Below are 19,313 nucleotides of genomic sequence, written 5' to 3'. Positions count from 1 at the left end.
CATGCGTTTTTTTCTGCCAGGGAAATGCAGAAACGCTCAGGAAAAATCCTGAGCATTTCTGCATCGTGGGCACATAGCCTTAACATCAATGAGGAAAGTCTGCTTCTGAAAAAAAAAAAAAATCAAGGCCGCTCATTTGTATAATGAGGATGGAAGCCGCACGGCTGTTCACCCGAGTTGGTGCAGCAGTGGTTCCTTATCGTGGGCACATACCCTTAGAGGAACCTGCAGATGTTTCAATTACAACCACACACAGCTCTGCAGTGAGATCAGAGAGCAGCCATTACATATCACACTGGTAAAGCCTCCTTTTATTTAACGAACTCTTAAGACAGATTCTCATGTAGCTCAGTGTCCGGCCCATAGCCCTGAACAGCTCATTTACAGATAATAAAGACGGGGGATTTCTCCGGAATAAGACATCGGATTACAAATATCAAGGTGTCATTTTACTCAGCTTTCTTTGACCTCTAGACAGGTTAATCCTACTGACAGATTCACTTTAACATATAGGGTATGTAATATACCAGCTCCCTGCCTTTGATACGGGCTTGTAAGCCGAGCCCACATCTTCACCAGCAGATGATGGCTGTATTCAACCATCATCTGCCTCTCACACAGGGGGGGGGGGGGGGGATGGGAGCTTCGCCCGCAGCTGCTACAGGGGTTGTCCACTCAAAAGTGATGTCTGCAGGCACTCTGTGTGACAGCAGACTTATGAATCCCCCCAGCGCAGGCACTGTGAGCTGCAGGGATTTGCTGGTATGAGACCCGGGACCGGAGGCTATGTATACATTATACATACCCCCGACCAATCAATGCCAACTCTCTCCATTCACTTGTATGGAGTGAGGCCATGCCCCAACTAGTGACGTGGACGGGCAGTGGGCACATCCAACTAGAAGGCGCGGCCTCGCTCAATACAAGTGTATGGAGAGCGAGGCCACGCCCACTGACCAGGGGCATGTATAACACATACATACCCCTCCGTTACCGGGTCTCATACCGGCGAATCCCTGCAGCGCACAGTGCCTGCGCTGGGGGGACTCATAAGTCTGCAGTCACAAAGAGTGACTGCAGACATCACTTTTGACCGTACAACCCCTTTAACCTGTCAATCTGTGATATGGTCATTTACAACTTGCCAGCAGTGGGGCGCGCTGTTCTATGCGCCCAATGGCGCACCTGTGATGTGACCGCGGGGTGCCGATGGATTGCAATGACAGCCAGGTGTGTACTGAAAATAATCGAGTAAATAAGGTTCCGGCACTCATAAATGATCAAAAAGTCAAATTTTAAATTAAACTCAATTTCTTTTATGGTTTCTCCAGTGAGTGATTTGCAAATCACTCACTGGAGAAACAATAAAAGAAATGGAGTTTAATTTAAAATTTTACTTTTTGATCATTTATGAGTGCCGGAACCTTATTTACTCGATTATTGGAATTACGTTGTGTTCCTGGCACCTATCTCATATAGTTGAGCCTGGTCTTTAGATTTCTTCTAATATATAGGTGTGTACTGAAGACCCATGTGCCTATCATGATGGCACTCCTGTGAAAGCCAATGGTTGGCATTCATAAGAGGCCGTAATTTTTTAAGTACATAGCAATACTATGGTATTGCTGTGTATACTACAAACATCGGATGACCGCAGGTTCAAGTCCCCTAAGGGCACTATTACAGACTAAGGCTGTGTGCCCACTATGGGTTTTTTAAGCGTTTCCGCAGCAGCAATTCCGCCGCAGAAACACTTAAAAAACGCCTAGTAGAAGGTCTGCAATGTTCCCCAATGATAATGTGCTGTGCACATGCTCGGAAATTTCCGCTACGGATTATCATTGCGGAAAAATCCACAGCACTACCAATTATTTTGCGTAATCGTGGCGTTTTCTCCGCCATTGACTTGCATTGAATCGCTTAATATCCGCATGACTACATGTGCACATGCGGATATTAAGCGATTTAATGTGCGGATGGTACCCGGGTCTGTAGAAGAGGAGACTCTCCTCCAGACCCGGATACCATATAAACTGTAAAAAAAAAAAAAAGATTTTAAAATAAAAATAAAACATTATACTCGCCTTCTGATGGCCCCCCGGAAGCTCGCGATGGTCTAAAAGGACCTTCCATGAAGTCATTTAGTCATGTGACAATCAGTGGTCACGTGACCTGTCACATGACTAAATGACATCATGGAAGGTCCTTTTTAGACCATCGCGAGCTGCCCAACACACCAGACAAGGAGACCGGGGGCCATCGGAAGGCAAGTATAATGTTTATTTTTTACCATTCTTTTTAAACTATAGCTTGGTCACACTATATAAATCCATGCCGGTTGCATGGATTTATATAGTGTGACCAAGTTGTCAAGCACTTTTCCAAGTAATGCTAAAATCGCTTGGAAAAGCGCTTGACAACCCGCATGTGAAAAACGCGGGACATACGCATGTTAAAATCCGCAAGCGTTTTTTCTGCCAGGGAGATGCAGAAACGCTCAGGAAAAATCCGGAGCTTTTCTGCATCGTGGGCACATAGCCTTACAAATACAGTACAAAAAAATAAAGTGTTAAATTATGAAAAAATAAAAAGTTCAAATCAAAATAAAAATGAATAAAAAAAATAAATAATCTGATATCTCTGCATTCGTAAACGTCTGAGCCATCACAATATAAAGCAATCTAACTGGTAAAAGGTATAATGAAAAAAATGGCAGAGTTGCGGTTTTTTGTCCGCTGCAACAACACAAAAAAAATGTAATAAGAGGTGATCAAAACATCATATCTACCCCAAAATAATAAACAATAACATCGACTATGGGAGAGTCCTCACTCAGCTTCATATCCCGAAAATAGAAAAAGGTTACGGCTCTCGGAAAATAGCATCACAAGCTAATTTTTATTTTTTTTTTCCCCAAACAAATTTCTGATTTTTTTTCTCATCATTTAAGTAAAATAAAAACTACACATATTTGGTATCTGCCTAATAGTACCGACCTAGAGAATCATATGGTCAGGTAATTTTTATGGTACAATGAACACTGAATAAAATAAATAAATTAATTAAAAAAAAGCTTTTTTGGGGTTTTTTTGCGCTACTTCACCACACTTGGAATTTTTTTACCAGTTTCCAGTTCATCACGTAAGAAATTGGATTAGTCATTAAAAAATACAACCAGTCCTGCAAAAGACATGCCCCCACATGGCTATGTCGATGGAAAAAAAAAAAGTTATTGCTCTTGGAATAAGGGGATGGAAAAACGAAAAGGGCAAACAAAAAATGATCCTGTCCTTAAAGGGTTAAACATTGGGGTTTTAATTCCTAGTAGTCTAACAGTTCCACTATATGGGACAGTGTTTTAGTCCTAGAGAACCTGTTTGGAAACTCAAAGCAGATTTTGTTGGTTATTTGACTGGATAATTTTATGACATGCAAACTACAAATAGAATAAGGAAACAGGTACTGAATAAGGCCCACTATAACCACATATGAAGAACCCAAAAATAGGAAACAATGCATTAAAGGTGTAATTAAAGAAGCAATCCCATTAAAATTTTAATTAGCTAAACCTGTGTGTATGTTCCAGGACAGTTTCGGCCCTCCTCTAGGTCATGTGACGATTATTCCGACTTGTCGGGTCACACTGGTGTCTGTGTGGGAGCTGGATGTCTCTAACAAATTAAGTCTATAGAGCCTTGCTCTGATGCTTCCTAGGCCTAAACTATAAAAGCCACTTCCGGGGCACACTTTGCGCAGTGTGATCTGGAGAGTCGGAACTTCAGTGATGTGAAAGAGGACAAGAAAGGCATTGGACACCGGAGAAGATGGCGAACAGTGTGTATATTAATACAACTGCATAACATATACATTCACATAGGTTTAGCCTACAGAAATTTTAAAGGCCCTGATTCCTTAAGTAAATATGTTTAACCAAAAATAATTCACTATCCCCTCAAGTGATTTTATTTCCAACAACTTGAATATCTTGTTACTCAGGAAGCCTAAATATCATCACAGCAGCACTACACTCTCTTCCAGTTACGAGGCAAAACTGAAGATTATGTAAAACTCGCCTGTTTCACTAGTGGGGCGGGGAATCCCAGTTTAGTCTGCTAAAAAGAAATAACTGCAGTGTTACTGGTTGTTATGGGAAACAAAAACAGTTCTTCGCTTAGACCACACGTCAAACTCTGGCCCGCAGAGTGATATTTGGCCCACGACACAAGTACCGCCCTCCCGTTCCCTGCATTGCACTTGCAACTATATTGGCAGCCTGAAAGAGGGAAGCTGTCCACTCGCTCCTACCTCATTCTCCCTCTGCGGCTGACGTCTCAACGCAGCGGACACAATGACGTCACTATTTTGCGCTCGCTGTGCCAAGCAGTGAAGAGCTTCAAAGCGTTCACTGCAGAGACCGGAGCAAGGGGGGAATGAGGAGATGCGAGTATTTCTTTTTTTAATGTGGGGCCCATTATACAGTATGGAAGACTATGTGGGGCCCATTATACAGTATGGAAGACTATGTGGGGCCCATTATACTGTATGGAGGACTATGTGGGGCCCATTATACTGTATGGAGGACTAGGTGGGGCCCACTATACCATTGGTTCTACTGCATGGCAAAAAAAAAAAAGTCTTTCCGATTTAAACTTTAATAAATCTTACATAATACTATAACACTATTGCCATGAAGACATTTTATAGACCACCACCATCCAAAAGTAGGTTCTCACCTATGCAAACATCTATCTTTCCTTTAATTGCTGCTTCGTGGAGAGGAGTGTAGTTCCAATTGTCTCTTGCATTAGGGTCTGCTCCTTGGCAAAGCAAAAGCGTCACGACTTCAGCATGACCAAAGGAACAAGCATTGTGCAGGGGTATCAGACCGCCATCATCTCTAGCATGAACGTTTGCTCCTGTCTGAAGCAGATGCTCCACAACGTCTTTTCTTCCAAACCCTAAAAGAAATTTCACAAAAAAAAAAAAGGAAGGATTAACATTTTACTGATCAGGAACATTTTAGGCGGAAAGGATAAATACAATACTAATATCAAACAGACACTGAACTCTCAAAATGTTGTAGTAGGGATCTAGCACACATTTATGAAATTGCCAATCAGAAACACCTATGGTTACATAAAGGATATGGACACCTTTGAGGACAATTTTTTCTTCACTAATATGCATGTTTTTTGGCAAGAAGTCATTTTTTACAATTGGGATTTACTTAATTTTTCATAACTTTCACAAGCTTTATTCTTCACTGTACATATCCAGAGAATGCGTTCTGTAAATCGGTCAGTGACATCATTATGACAGCAGTTTAACTACTCATTCACCTTAGCCAATTTATGACCACATCAAAGTTCCGCTTTCATACGATCATAAAGTTCAGAGGAGAGATAAAATCAAACTTTCAAAATGAGCTCACTGACTGATTAAGGGTTAACCCATTCTGTTAAATGCTGTTTACTAAAATCCAATTCAAAAGTGATTTTTAGATAAAAATGCATGCATATAAGAAAAAGAAAATAGTTGTGCCTAAAAGGTGCCCATAATCTTTACAAGAGTGGTCCAAAACCAATATTGATTTTCATCCTACAGTAGATGTCTCTATTTATTTTAATAGTTTTTCTGACATAGGGAATTTTTAATTAAACCACCGATCCATCTCGGGCACACTACAGAAATGCTGAAAGGCAGCGTATGTAATAGTTATACTATGGATCGCTGGGGTAGCTTCAGTTTAATTAGGAGTTACTCTTAATTAAACACTGTACATTAATTGGGAGACAAACTAATAGCACCGATCTGATGCTGGTCTCTAGTGTCCTGTCCTCATGCTTTGGAACACAGGATGTAAGTTTTGACACAGATTTATTCCAATAATATGTGTAAAAAAGTTTAAAAAAGATAACATGAATAAAAAATAATGGAAAAAATGTTTTGCCACAAAATTAGGGTTGAGCGAGTATGTTCTGTCCGAGTACGCTCGGGCCGAGCTCCGAGTATTTACAGCTGCTCGGTGATAAGGTTAAATCGCTCCCGTGTGCATGATTTGCAACTGTTTGACAGCTTTATTACATGTGAGGAATGTGTAAGAAATTGACAACTTTATTACATGTGAGGAATGTCTAACAGTTACAAATCATGCACACGGGAGTGATTCAAACACATCACCGAGCAGCTGTAAATACTCGGAGCTCAGCCAGAGCACACTCGGCGAAAGGGTTAATAGAACATACTCGCTCATCACTACACAAAATAAGACACTTTATGCAAATATAAAAATAAACTAAAAAAGTATATATAACTGGAATTGCCACATCCAGAACGACCCAAGCTATCAAAAACTGTCCTATTTAACTTCTAAATGACCCAGGAACTACTCAATTTTGGGCTTTCATTTTTTTCCTCCCCGTTTCAAGAGCCATATTTTTTGGGGATTTCTTAGTCGACATGGACATTAGAGGGTTTATTACAAATTGTGATGATGCCGCAGGGCTGTGGAGTCGGTAAGCCACAGTTGCGACTCCGACTCCTGGATTTTATCAGGTTCCGACTCCTTCATAAATGGCCAATTCGTAACAATAAATTTACTGTTGTAAAATATTAACATCGTGCTTATTCAGTTTCTCACCATCATATAAGTAATCAGACCACTTAGAGCAAAAACTATATTTATTAGAATACAATTAGAATATAGCAAATAACTTTTATAAACGTTTCTAAACTCTTGTAAGTAAATATGCAATAAACACTGTTATGCAGTTAATAAGAAATCTATAAATTTGTCCTCAGAAAAAGTATTGCCTCTGTCAGATCCTCCTTCATGGATGCCCTCAAATCTGATCTAATTATTTTGAGAGCAGAGAACAACCTCTCTACACTAACTTGGGTTGGTGGCAAAGCAGTAACCACTCGGGCAACATCTCTGACAATGTCAGGATACAGAGGAATCGCTTGTTGCACTGTTATTTTTGATGAACGGTCAAATTTCTCAATTTCTTTTAGGTAACATGAAAAATTCTGCTGAAATGTACTGGCTGTGTTCTTTGATGGGGATGACTCTTCTTCTATGCGGGAACGCTTTGCACGGTCCTTGTGATCCAAATATTTTTCTAAATTAAATTCTTCATCAGTTGATGAGGGTGAAGATGTGGCAGGACGACCAAATTCTTCTTGTTCCTCCTGACTGATCTGCAACCCTTTCATCCTTACTGCTATTTCAAACAGAGCTTCTTTTCCTTTAGTTAGCTGTTGATCATCTAGAAGAATCCGATGCATTGGGTCTACATAAACAGCTGCCAAAAGAATGTTATTTTGTAATAGTAGCTCCTCTCTCCGTTTTATTGATGTAGCAATGCCACTTGCAATTAACCCTCCTCTTTGGGACAGGCGAAACATCAGGTTCTTCCACTCCTTTAAGAAAATACCTGGAGTTAAGTCCTCTGCTTGCAATTTTTTAGTCACTGTAAATGGGTGCTCTAGCAATTTTTCCAGCTCAGTCACCTGATTCCACTGACTTTCATTTAGCGTCAGTTGAGGGTTAGCCATGTCTACAAGAAAGGTTTTCAGTTCAACCAAGCGCTGAATCATTAAGTACTGCCCCATCGTGTGGCTTGATCAATAATTGCCCCTTTTCCAGCACGTCTCTTCAAAATTGAGTCAACTTTAGGGGTTCAGGCAACAGTAGCCAATTTTCTCACCTTGCCAATCAGTGCAGCAGCATGTCCTTCTTGCAGACTGTCTCTTATAGCCAGCTGTAGCTTATGCACAACACAGCGCATGTGATGAATGAAAGAACGTATTGACACAGTTTCAACAAGATCATCTAAACTATCATGTTGCTGTTCATCTGAAGCAACTTCAGTTTGCTCCTCAGTTACAATACTGTGTTCCTCTATTTCAAACATTTCTGTGTCTGTGGACCCAGAATGTTCTTCTAGCTGCTGGTCACCATCATTACTCTCATTCATTAGCTTAAGGCTGTGTGCCCACGTAGCGTTTTTCAAGCGTATATGCTGCGGAATTTCCGCAGCGTAAACGCTTGAAAAACGCATGTATATCCGCACCCCATGGTCCCCAATGGCATTCCGCAATGTCAATGCCCATGCTGCGGATTTTTCCGCAGCATATATGCTGCGGTCAAAAATCCGCAGCATGTTCATTAATTTTGCGGAAGCGCAGCGGAATCAATGTGCGGATGGTACCCAAGTCTGGATGAGAGGAGACTCTCATCCAGACCTGGGTACCAAAGAACCTGTAAAAAAAAGAATAAAATAAAGTTTATACTTATCTTCCGATGTTTTCCCTCCGTCGCGCTGTTGTCTGAAGGACCTGCCACGTCATTGAGTCATGTGACCCACCACATGACTTAATGACGTCACCGCAGGTCCTGCACACAACAGCGTGAGCCGCTCAAGACTCCGGACGGGGCAGAGGATGCATCAGAAGGTGAGTATAAAGTTTATTTTTTTATTTTTTACCATTCTGAACAAGTTGTCAAGCACTTTTCCAAGTGATGCTTGGAGAAGTGCTTGATAACCCGCATGCGGAAATGCATGCAAAGACGCCCCACAAACGCTTCTACCTGGCGGGAAAACCGCATGTAATATCCGCATGCGATTTTTCCGCCAGGGAGAAGCGTAAAAAATATGCTTCAGGTCCGCAACGTGGGCACATAGCCTAATAGTACTTATCATATTTGAAGCATTGTCAGTTACGACAAAGAACTTGCTCTTTTTTAATTTCATAGTCTTGCAGAACCTTTTCCACCAAGACCTGGAGAAACTCACTGGTGTGATGAGCTTTGGTGTCTTTTACTGCCAATGTCTTGGTAACTATTTCATTTTTGTCACAAACAAATCGGACATTGATAGCAAAATAGTTCACTCTGTGACGTGTGCAGGCATCCATTTTAAGAAACAGAAAGCGTCCCTTGAGTTTTTTTTAAGTTCTTCCTTTTGTTTAAAAGCTTCTTCGATTACTAATTTTCTAATACTCTCTCTCTCCAGAGAAACACCAAGCTTGCAGGCCATTTCCACATTCAGACACACAAAAGCTGGTCGTGAAAATAATGAAATAGGCACACTATCCTTTACAACAAGCTCTATGATCTGTTTTTTAAATGTATCTACTGTCATTGTCACTGACAAAATATCTCGCAACTGATGGCTGCAAAGTTCTCTGCTCCTTTGTTTGGCTGGAAGAGCTGGGCACTGGTTCATTGGTTTGGATGCAGTCTTTCTCATCCACTGCTTTCAGTACTTCTGAATGAAAGCGCTGTAAATGTCTCTTTAGATTAGAAGCTCTGGTAGGAGCATTTTCATCTTTGCCTGAATATGCACTGATCTTGGCTTCACAGCATTTGTTTTCGTCTGGATCATTTGTCATACACTGAAAGACAATGTTTTCTATCTTGAGTGATGGTGAAATGTTCAAATACAGCTGATTTAATGTGACGCTTCTTTGACATTCTCAGGTTTTTAATTCTGCATTCACAATCCAAATGACAATTGTTTTTCCTAAAAACAATTACATAGTTACATAGTTTATAAGGCCGAAAAAAGACAAGCGTCCATCCAGTTCAGCCTATTTCTTGTGCATTGCAGCTATTCCGCAGCGTTGATCCAAAGGAACGCAAAAAAAAAAAAAAAAAAACATGCGGTATAGGCCAATTGACATCATTGAGGAAAAAATTCACTTCCCGACACCAATCTGGATTAATTAACTATCACTAAGCATAAGATGTAATTTTATTGTTCTCAAGAAAGGCGTCCAGGCCTCTCTTGAACTCATTAAGTGAGTTGGACATCACCACTTCCTCTCCCAGAGAGTTCCAGAGTCTCACGGCTCTGACCGTAAAGAATCCCCTTCTATGCTGGTGCAGGAACCTCCTTTCCTCCAGACGCATAGTGTGCCCCCTCGTCTTTGTCACCATCCTTGGTATAAACAGGTCATGGGAGAGATCTCTGTACTGCCCCCTGATGTATTTATACATGTTTATGAGGTCTCCCCTAAGCCTTCTCTTTTCCAACGTAAATAGGCCTAATTTTGACAACCTCTCTGGGTATTCTAGTCCCTCCATTCCCTTTATTACCTTAGTCGCCCTCCTTTGTACCCTCTCTAGCTCCAATATGTCTTTCCTGAGCACCGGAGCCCAGAACTGTGCACAATATTCTAAGTGCGGCCTTACCAGCGCTTTATACAGAGGAAGAACAATGTTCTCATCATATGCCCCTATTCCTCTTCTGATGCATGCCATGACTCTATTTGTACAAAATATTTGTACAAAATTATTGCCAGGTCGTACAACTGATATAGTGGTCAGTAATACTGTTATTCCTCATGTACTCACAGTTAACTGATACAAAGTTTGTTGAAAGAATAATACTTCTTACAGTCTTCCTCTTCTGAGTAGCAGCTGTGAGATGCTTGGAAGACGCACACCTAGTAAACATCTAGTCTAGAGGAGGAGCTTTACTACTAAGAATTTGCAACACATTTTCACTTTCAGTTTCATACATTGTAAGTAGGGGGGTTGGGGCAGCATGAGGTTAACCAAGTATAAGATTAGATAGGGGCAGTGGAGAACAGTGACACACAAGAAGTAAGAAATGTCTCTATCTCCAGCAGAACTGCTTATCACTGTTGTTCATAGTTTGATAGAACATATATGAGTAACATTTATAAAATTCATATGAAAGTTCAATTATGAAATATTAATACTTTTTTTTTTTTTTTTTTTAAAAGGTGGAGTCGGAACATTTCTACCGTCTCCAACCAAAACTAACTCAGACTCCACGACTCCGACTCCACAGCCCTGTGATGCAGATTATTTTAACCAATAGTGTATTGAAAAACGAAAACATCCAAGTGTAAGAAAATTGTGCAAAAAAAATAAAAATAAAATAAAATGTAATTCGGCTATTGGCTTTTTGTTTTCAGTGTTCATTGTCTGGTAAAGACGGTCCTGCAAAATTATTGTCCAGATCAGTACAACTGCAGCGATGCCAAACTTGTCCAGGTTTTTTTTTTTATTATTTTAGTGATGAAAAAGAAAAAATCTGAAATTTGTACAACAAAAAATGTTTGTGTTGCCATTTTAAGACTCAAAACTTTATTTTTCCATACGTAGTGCAGTATTGAGGGCTTGTTTTCTTGCGCATTGAGCTAAAACAATATATATTTATTTTCTTTATTAATAACATTTAGGGGTACATGTGATGTCTTAAACCACTGAGAAAAAAAAAAACTATATCTAAGATCGTGCAGCACTTTTAGCTACTCAATTTTTTTTTCCTTTTTCAGCATTTAACGTGTGGTTTCAATTATTTCACATTTTGATAGATTGGAAATTTTTGGACACTCCAATAGCAAATAAAGTTTACTAAAAATATTAGGTCAATTAGGATCACCATACTTTAATATTTGCCTCTCTGGGAAACAGAATCTGTCTCTTTCCTGAGTGGTATGATGGCTAGACATTCCCATCTTGTTTGTACTTGCGCATAATTATTTGCACAGATGAACAAGGCACCTTCAGGTATCTTGAAATTGTACCCAAGGATGAGCCAGACTTGTGCAAGTCCACAATTCTTTTCCTGATATCTTGGCTGATTTATTTAAACTTTCCCATGATGCTACACAAAGAAGCAGTGTGTTTCAGGTGTGCATTAAAATACATCCACAGGTGTGTCTCTAACTCAGATGTTGCCTAAAAACCTATTAGAAGCTTCCAAATACATGGACATCATATTGGCAGTCCAGAATTGTTTAAAGGCAAAGTAATCTTATAGTGTATGTAAACTTTTGACTTTGCAGTAAGTAATAAAAAATGTCTAACATTTCTCTCTCATTCTGGCATTTGGCAAGTAGTAAAAATTATGGTAATCTTAACGGACCTAAAATGGGAAAGGTTTATGCTGATTTCATGTCAGATATTGAGAGAAACATGCATATGTGTCTTTTTATATTTTTATATAGTGTATGTAAACTTCTGTTTTCAAATATAATATAAGTTATACACACACACACACGTGGTCAAAATTGTTGGTACCCCTCGTTTAATGAAATAAAAACCCACAATGGTCACAGAAATAACTTGAATCTGACAAAAGTAATAAATTAAAAATCTTTGAAAATGAACAAATGAGAGTCAGACATTCCTTTTCAACCCTGATTTCACAGAATTTAAAAAAAAAAAATTAAACTCATGAAATAGGTCTGGACAGAAATGATGGTACCCTTAACTTAATATTTTGTTTAACAACCTTTTGAGGCAATCACTGCAATCAAACGATTCCTGTAACTGTCAATGAGACTTCTGCACCTCTCGACAGGTATTTTGGCCCACTCCTCATGAGTAAACTGCTCCAGTTGTCTCGTGTTTGAAGGTTGCCTTTTCCAGATGACATGTTTCAGCTCTTTTCAAAGATGCTCAATAGGATTTAGGTCAGGACTCATAGAAGACCACTGCAGAACAGTCCAATGTTTTACTCTTAGCCATTCTTGGGTGTTTTTAGCTGTGTGTTTTGAGTCATTATCTTGTTGCAAGACCCATGACCTGCGACTGAGACACTGGGCAGCACATTTCTCTCTAGAATCCCTTGATAGTCTTGAGATTTCATTGTACCCTGCACAGATTCAAGACACCCTGTGTCAGATGCAGCAAAGCAGCCCCATAACATAACAGAGCCTCCTCCATGTTTCACAGTAGGAACAGTGTTCTTTTTTTGATATGCTTCGTTTTTCCGTCTGTGAACATAGAGCGGATGTGCCTTGCCGAAAGCTTCCATTTTTGTCTCATCTGTCCATAGGACATTCTCCCAGAAGCTTTGTGGCTTGTCAACATGTAGTTCGGCAAATTCCAGTCTGGCTTTTTTATGATTTTTTTTCAACAATGGTGTTCTCCTTGGTCATCTCCCATGAAGTCCACTTTGGATCAAACAACGACGGATGGTGCGATCTGACACTGATGTTCATTGAGCTTGAAGTTCACCTTTAATCTCTTTAGAAGTTATCCTGGGCTCTTTTGTTACCATTCGTATTATCCGTCTCTTTGATTTTATCAATTTTCCACCTGTGGCCACATCCAGGGAGGTTGGCTACAGTCCCATGGATCTTAAATTTCTGAATAATATGTGCAACTGTAGTAACAGGAACATCAAGCCTTTTGGAGATGGTCTTATAACATTTACCTTTAACATGCTTGTCTACAATTTTATTTCTAATCTTCTGAGACAATTCTTTCCTTTGCTTCCTCTGGTCCATGTTGAGTGTGGTACACACCATGTCACCAAACAGCACAGTGAGTATCTGTAGCCCTATATACAGGCCCACTGACTAATTACAAGATCGTAGACACCTGTGATGCTAATTAGTGGAAACAACTTGATTTAACATGTCCCATTATTTTCAGGGGTACCATCATTTCTGGCCAGGCCTATTTCATGAGTTTAATTTTTTTTTTTTTTTAAATTCTGTGGAAACAGGGTTGAAAAGCAACGTCTGACTTTAAATTTGTTCATTTTCAGCGATTTTTTTAATTATTACTTTTGTCAAATTCAAGTTATTTCTGTGACCATTGTGGGATTTTTTTTTTCATTAAAATAGGGGTTCCAACAAGTAAGTGTGTGTATATGTATATATACACATTTTAATCACACACACACACACACACACACACACACACACACACACACACACACACACACACACACACACACACACACACACACACTACAGACCAAATGTTTGGACACACCTCTTTTAAAGATTTTTCTGTATTTTCATGACTATGAAAATTGTACATTCACACTGAAGGCATCAAAACTATGAATTAACACATGTGGAATTATATACTTAACAAAAAAGTGTGAAACAACTGAAAATATGTCTTATATTCTAGGTTCTTCAAAGTAGCCACCTTTTGCTTTGATGACTGCTTTGCACACTCTTGGCATTCTCTTGATGAGCTTCAAGAGGTAGTCACTGGAAATGGTCTTCCAACAATCTTGAAGGAGTTCCCAGAGATGCTTAGAACTTGCTGGCCCTTTTGCCTTCACTCTGCGGTCCAGCTCACCCCAAACCATCTCGATTGGATTCAGGTCTGGTGACTGTGGAGGCCAGGTCATCTGGCGTAGCACCCCATCACTCTCCTTCTTGGTCAAATAGCCCTTACATAGCCTGGAGGTGTGTTTGGGGTCATTGTCCTGTTGAAAAATAAATGATGGTCCAACTAAACGCAAACCGGATGGAACAGCATGCCGCTGCAAGATGCTGTGGTAGCCATGCTGGTTCAGTATGCCTTCAATTTTGAATAAATCCCCAACAGTGTCACCAGCAAAGCACCCCCACACCATCACACCTCCTCCTCCTCCATGCTTCACGGTGGGAACCAGGCATGTAGAGTCCATCCGTTCACCTTTTCGCCATCGCACAAAGACACGGTGGTTGGAACCAAAGATCTCAAATTTGGACTCATCAGACCAAAGCACAGATTTCCACTGGTCTAATGTCCATTCCTTGTGTTCTTTAGCCCAAACAAGACTCTTCTGCTTGTTGCCTGTCCTTAGCAGTGGTTTCCTAGCAGCTATTTTACCATGAAGGCCTGCTGCACAAAGTCTCCTCTTAACAGTTGTTGAAGAGATGTGTCTGCTGCTAGAACTCTGCGTAGCATTGACCTGGTCTCTAATCTGAGCTGCTGTTAACCTGCGATTTCTGAGGCTGGTGACTCGGATAAACTTATCCTCAGAAGCAGAGGTGACTCTTGGTCTTCCTTTCCTGGGTCGGTCCTCATGTGAGCCAGTTTCTTTGTAGCGTTTGATGGTTTTTGCAACTGCACTTGAGGACACTTTCAAAGTTTTCCCAATTTTTCGGACTGACTGACCTTCATTTCTTCAAGTAATGATGGCCACTCGTTTTTGTTTACTTAGCTGCTTTTTTTTTCTTGCCATAATACAAATTCTAACAGTCTATTCAGTAGGACTATCAGCTGTGTATCCACCTGACTTCTGCACAACACAACTGATGGTCCCAACCCCATTTATAATGCAAGAAATCCCACTTATTAAACCTGACAGGGAACTCCTGTGAAGTGAAAACCATTTCCGGTGACTACCTCTTGAAGCTCATCAAGAGAATGCCAAGAGTGTGGAAAGCAGTCATCAAAGCAAAAAGGTGGCTACTTTGAAGAACCTAGAATAGAAGACATATTTTCAGTTGTTTCACACTTTTTTGTTAAGTATATAATTCCACATGTGTTAATTCATAGTTTTGATGCCTTCAGTGTGAATGTACAATTTTCAAAATCTTTAAATGAGAAGGTGTGTCCAAACTTTTGGTCTGTTATATATATATATATATATATATACATATACATATATATATATATACATATACAGTTATATGAAAAAGTTTGGGCACCCCTATTAATCTTAAGCTTAATGTTTTATAAAAATTGGTGTTTTTGCAACAGCTATTTCAGTTTGATATATGTAATAACTGTTGGACACAGTAATGTTTCTGCCTTGAAATGGGGTTTATTGTACTAACAGAAAATGTGCAATCTGCATTCAAACAAAATTTGACAGGTGCATAAGTATGGGCACCCTTATCATTTTCTTGTTTTAAATACTCCTACCTACTTTTTACTGACTTACTAAAGCACTTTTTTTGGTTTTGTAACCTCATTGAGCTTTGAACTTCATAGCCAGGTGTATGCAATCATGAGAAAAGCTACTTAAAGTGGCCACTTGCAAGTTGTTCTCCTGTTTGAATCTCCTCTGAAGAGTGGCATCATGGGCTCCTCAAAACTACTGTCAAATGATCTGAAAACAAAGATTATTCAACATAGTTGTTCAGGGGAAGGATACAAAAAGCAGTCTCAGAGATTTAACCTGTCAGTTTCCACTGTGAGGAACATAGTAAGGAAATGGAAGAACACAGGGACAGTTCTTGTTAAGGCCAGAAGTGGCAGGCCAAGAAAAACATCAGAAAGGCAGAGAAGAAGAATGGTGAGATCAGTCAAGGACAATCCTCAGACCACCTCCAGAGAGCTGCAGCATCAACGTGCTGCAGATGGTGTCACTGTGCATCGGTCAACTATACAACGCACTTTGCACAAGAAGAAGCTGTATGGGAGAGTGATGCGAAAGAAGCCGTTTCTGCAAGCATGCCACAAACAGTCGGCTGAGGTATGCAAAAGCACATTTGGAGAAGCCAATTTCTTTTTGGAAGAAGGTCCTGTGGACTTATGAAACCAAGATTGAGTTGTTTGGTCATACAAAAAGGCATTATGCATGGCGGCAAAAAAACACAGCATTCCAAGAAAAACACTTGCTACCCACAGTAAAATTTGGTGGAGGTTCCATCATGCTTTGGGGCTGTGTGGCCAATGCCGGCACCGGGAATCTTGTTAAAGTTGAGGGACGCATGGATTTCACTCAGTATCAGCAGATTCTTGACAATATTGTTCAAGAATCAGTGATAAAGTTGAAGTTACGCAGGGGATGGATCTTTCAGCAAGACAATGATCCAAAACACTGCTCCAAATCTACTCAGGCATTCATGCAGAGGAACAATTACAATGTTCTGGAATGGCCATCCCAGTCCACAGACCTGAATATCATTGAACATCTGTGGGATCATTTGAAGAGTGCTGTCCATGCTCGGCGACCATCACTCCATGTCCATCATTTTCATCCATATTTTTTAAGGCTATATTTCCAGAAGCCCAGATTCATCATTTGTGGTGAAGGGTGAGGTACAGGTTTTAAGCGGCTTTTATTGCTGCGAATCTGTTCCAAAAAACTATCACGCACTTAAAAGTAAATCTGTGGGCTGTGATGGGGTGTGGGCATCCTCACGCGTCAAACCCAGCATCCACCGCGTGCTCTCCCTCTTTTCATTCATTGGGAAAGCCTTTGGTGGATGCTGGGTGTGACATGCAAAGAAACCCTACCCACAATCCAGCAGCCACCGTAGAGACTGCGTCACTGATGTCACGCCTCACTTGACTTGACATCAGCGGAAGAAAAAGCCAGCTGCCGCCAGGGGTCACGTGATGCCTGTGAGCGGCCAGCTATAGCGCCGTTCACAGGCAGTAACTGCAAAGCGGCTCAAACTCTGATCAGAATTTGACCAAGTGTCGTTTACATAATCGATTCGATTCTCTCACATGTGAGAACAAACACTTGTGTGGGTGAGCCCTCACATCTGTATACTAATCATGCCCTTGGGCAGGGCTGTGGAGTTGGTAAGCCAAACCTCCAACTCTCTCATACATGGCTCATGTTTAAGTGATAAATTTACTGTAGCACAGATTCATCTCAGCTAAAAGCCTAGACCCTTAGATCAGGAATAGGACAGACATTTATAGGACATTTCAGAACTTTCCCAAATTCTTATGAAAAAATATTCAGCACAAGCCGCATTGAACTACTGTACCCAATTTATTATATATTTTAGGAGTCAGTCCATTTTATACCAACTCCACAGCCCTGCCCTTGGGGAACATTATATGTTATCTCAATCTAATGCCTTCCACCATATTTAGAAAACGTCCGTAGGACCACCAGCCTCGTAAACTGTAATCATGGAATCATCCTGGGCATCATTGACTTCCTCTTGGCTGCAGCACTGGAAATCTTGTGCATACATGTGATGCCTTTCCAACTTGAGCAAGCGAAATATTGTTCAGCCCGCTGCACTTTCCTAGCAAAGCTTAGTGGCTAGGCCGATTACCCCTGAGCAGGCAGAGTGCTGCTTTTGAGGAGGATGTCAATTACAGCCAGGGGGAGGGTTGTGGTTACATCTGCTCTGGGATAAAGAACAGGGCTGTGGAGTCGGTAAGCAAAACCTCCAACTCAGACTCCAACTCTTCAGTTTCCATGACACCAACTCCGATTCAGACTACACCAAAATGGACACCGACTCCACAGCCCTGATAAAGAAGACCCCGCAAGACTGGACTGGGGTCATTTGCATACAGCAAAGACTAACAAAAGTCATTCTAGCACACATCATTGGTATATAGTCTCTATTGTTCAGAGACAGGTAAGACTTCTGACAAGTTTGCATGACAGCTGCATCTAGGTCACCAGCGAGACAGTCCTAACCCACATTTGTACTGGTTGCCATCCTAGAGGCCTGATGGCAGACTTTTTGGTCATTATTAGCACACATATGCCCCATTTGACCTACTGGAAAGTAGTCTCAATTGTTAAGGGACAGTAAGACTTGCCACCAGAAGCCATGACAGCTGCATCTATATCACCAGGAAGGCAGTGCTAACCACATCCTGGAGGCCTGATGGCACTCTTCACCATTAATACACACATGCCCTCTGACCTGCTGCGAAGTGGAGGGGGGTAGACTTCCTCCCGGCCATGTCCTTGGCATTGACATTTCCTGGCTCCAGCAGTCTCCGCACCCGGGACACGTCCCCGTTCCTGCACGCCTCGAACAGCTCCCGGAAGGCTCCGCTCACCGCACTCAGGGGCCCCGCGCTCTCGGGGCTCTCGGCCGGACTGCCCGCGGAGGACAGGCTGTTGGTGGAGGAGCTGGAGCTGCTGCCGGAGCTGGGTGCCGGCGCTGGCGGAAAAGACGGCGGGCTGGGTGACATGGCAGAGGCTTCGCCCGGAGGAGGAGAGAGCGGCCTAGGCAGGAATCCCGGCCCGGAGCTGGCTTCTCCCTCAGGCTGAGAGTCCGGGCCCAGGCGCTGGGAGGCAAGAGGCATCTCCGGGCTGCGAGGAGGGGACTGCAGCTCTGAGGAGAGCGGCGGAGGAGGCGAGGAGGACGGGGGAGGAGGCGGCGGCTGCTGGCCGGCTGCTCCGGACACTTGTTGTTGCTGGGAGCGCCTGGAAGACACCGCCGCCATTTCACAGCGCGAGTGCACGGCCGCAGCCCGGCTCCCCCGTATACAGTCACACACGGGACGGCGGAGCCAGCGCTCCCCTCTCCGCTCCAGTTCTTGCGGCCTGGGACAATAAGCGGGCGCAAGCTCTACGGGTGACGTCGCGGACAGGGGCGGGGCAAGCGAGGCATAAACAAAAAAATCATTCCTCAGGGTCAGCGAGCCCAGAAAAGGCGGAGTTACCTGGAAAGGCGGGGCTACTCGTCACCGAAAGACTGGATTGGATAGAAATAATTTTGGGCTTGTCCAAGCGAGTGGAATCGTAGTTGTGGAGTTTTTTTTTGTTTTTTTTTAAACATCTTTATTGACAATGTCATAAACAGAAATGGTGACATTACACCCGTGATTAAAGGGAACCTGTCACCTCTTTTTCCACTATTAAACTGGCCACAGT

The 19,313-nt window shown here is 41.7% G+C and overlaps 1 protein-coding gene across 2 annotated transcripts in view; it reads right to left on the bottom strand.

The window, feature by feature from the left end:
* The window catches only part of TNKS (tankyrase), a 234,322-nt gene extending 215,259 nt beyond the window's left edge, over positions 1-19,063 (bottom strand). For both annotated transcript variants that reach the window (XM_073636936.1, XM_073636937.1), the window contains exons 1-2: positions 18,355-19,063; positions 4,734-4,958 (exon numbers count right to left, since the gene is read on the bottom strand). In XM_073636936.1, coding sequence (XP_073493037.1) covers positions 4,734-4,958; positions 18,355-18,883 — 754 coding nt within the window. In that variant the 5' untranslated portion in view covers positions 18,884-19,063. The remainder of the gene's footprint in view (positions 1-4,733; positions 4,959-18,354) is intronic.
* Between the last annotated feature and the right edge of the window lie 250 nt (positions 19,064-19,313).

Source organism: Phyllobates terribilis, unplaced genomic scaffold (genome assembly GCF_046119375.1).
Source record: "Phyllobates terribilis strain yellow unplaced genomic scaffold, ASM4611937v1 Scaffold_1__5_contigs__length_1240528914, whole genome shotgun sequence".
Taxonomy (NCBI): Eukaryota; Metazoa; Chordata; class Amphibia; order Anura; family Dendrobatidae; genus Phyllobates; species Phyllobates terribilis.
Note: the sequence above shows the minus strand (reverse complement) of the source record. Positions and strands in the feature narration are given on the sequence as shown.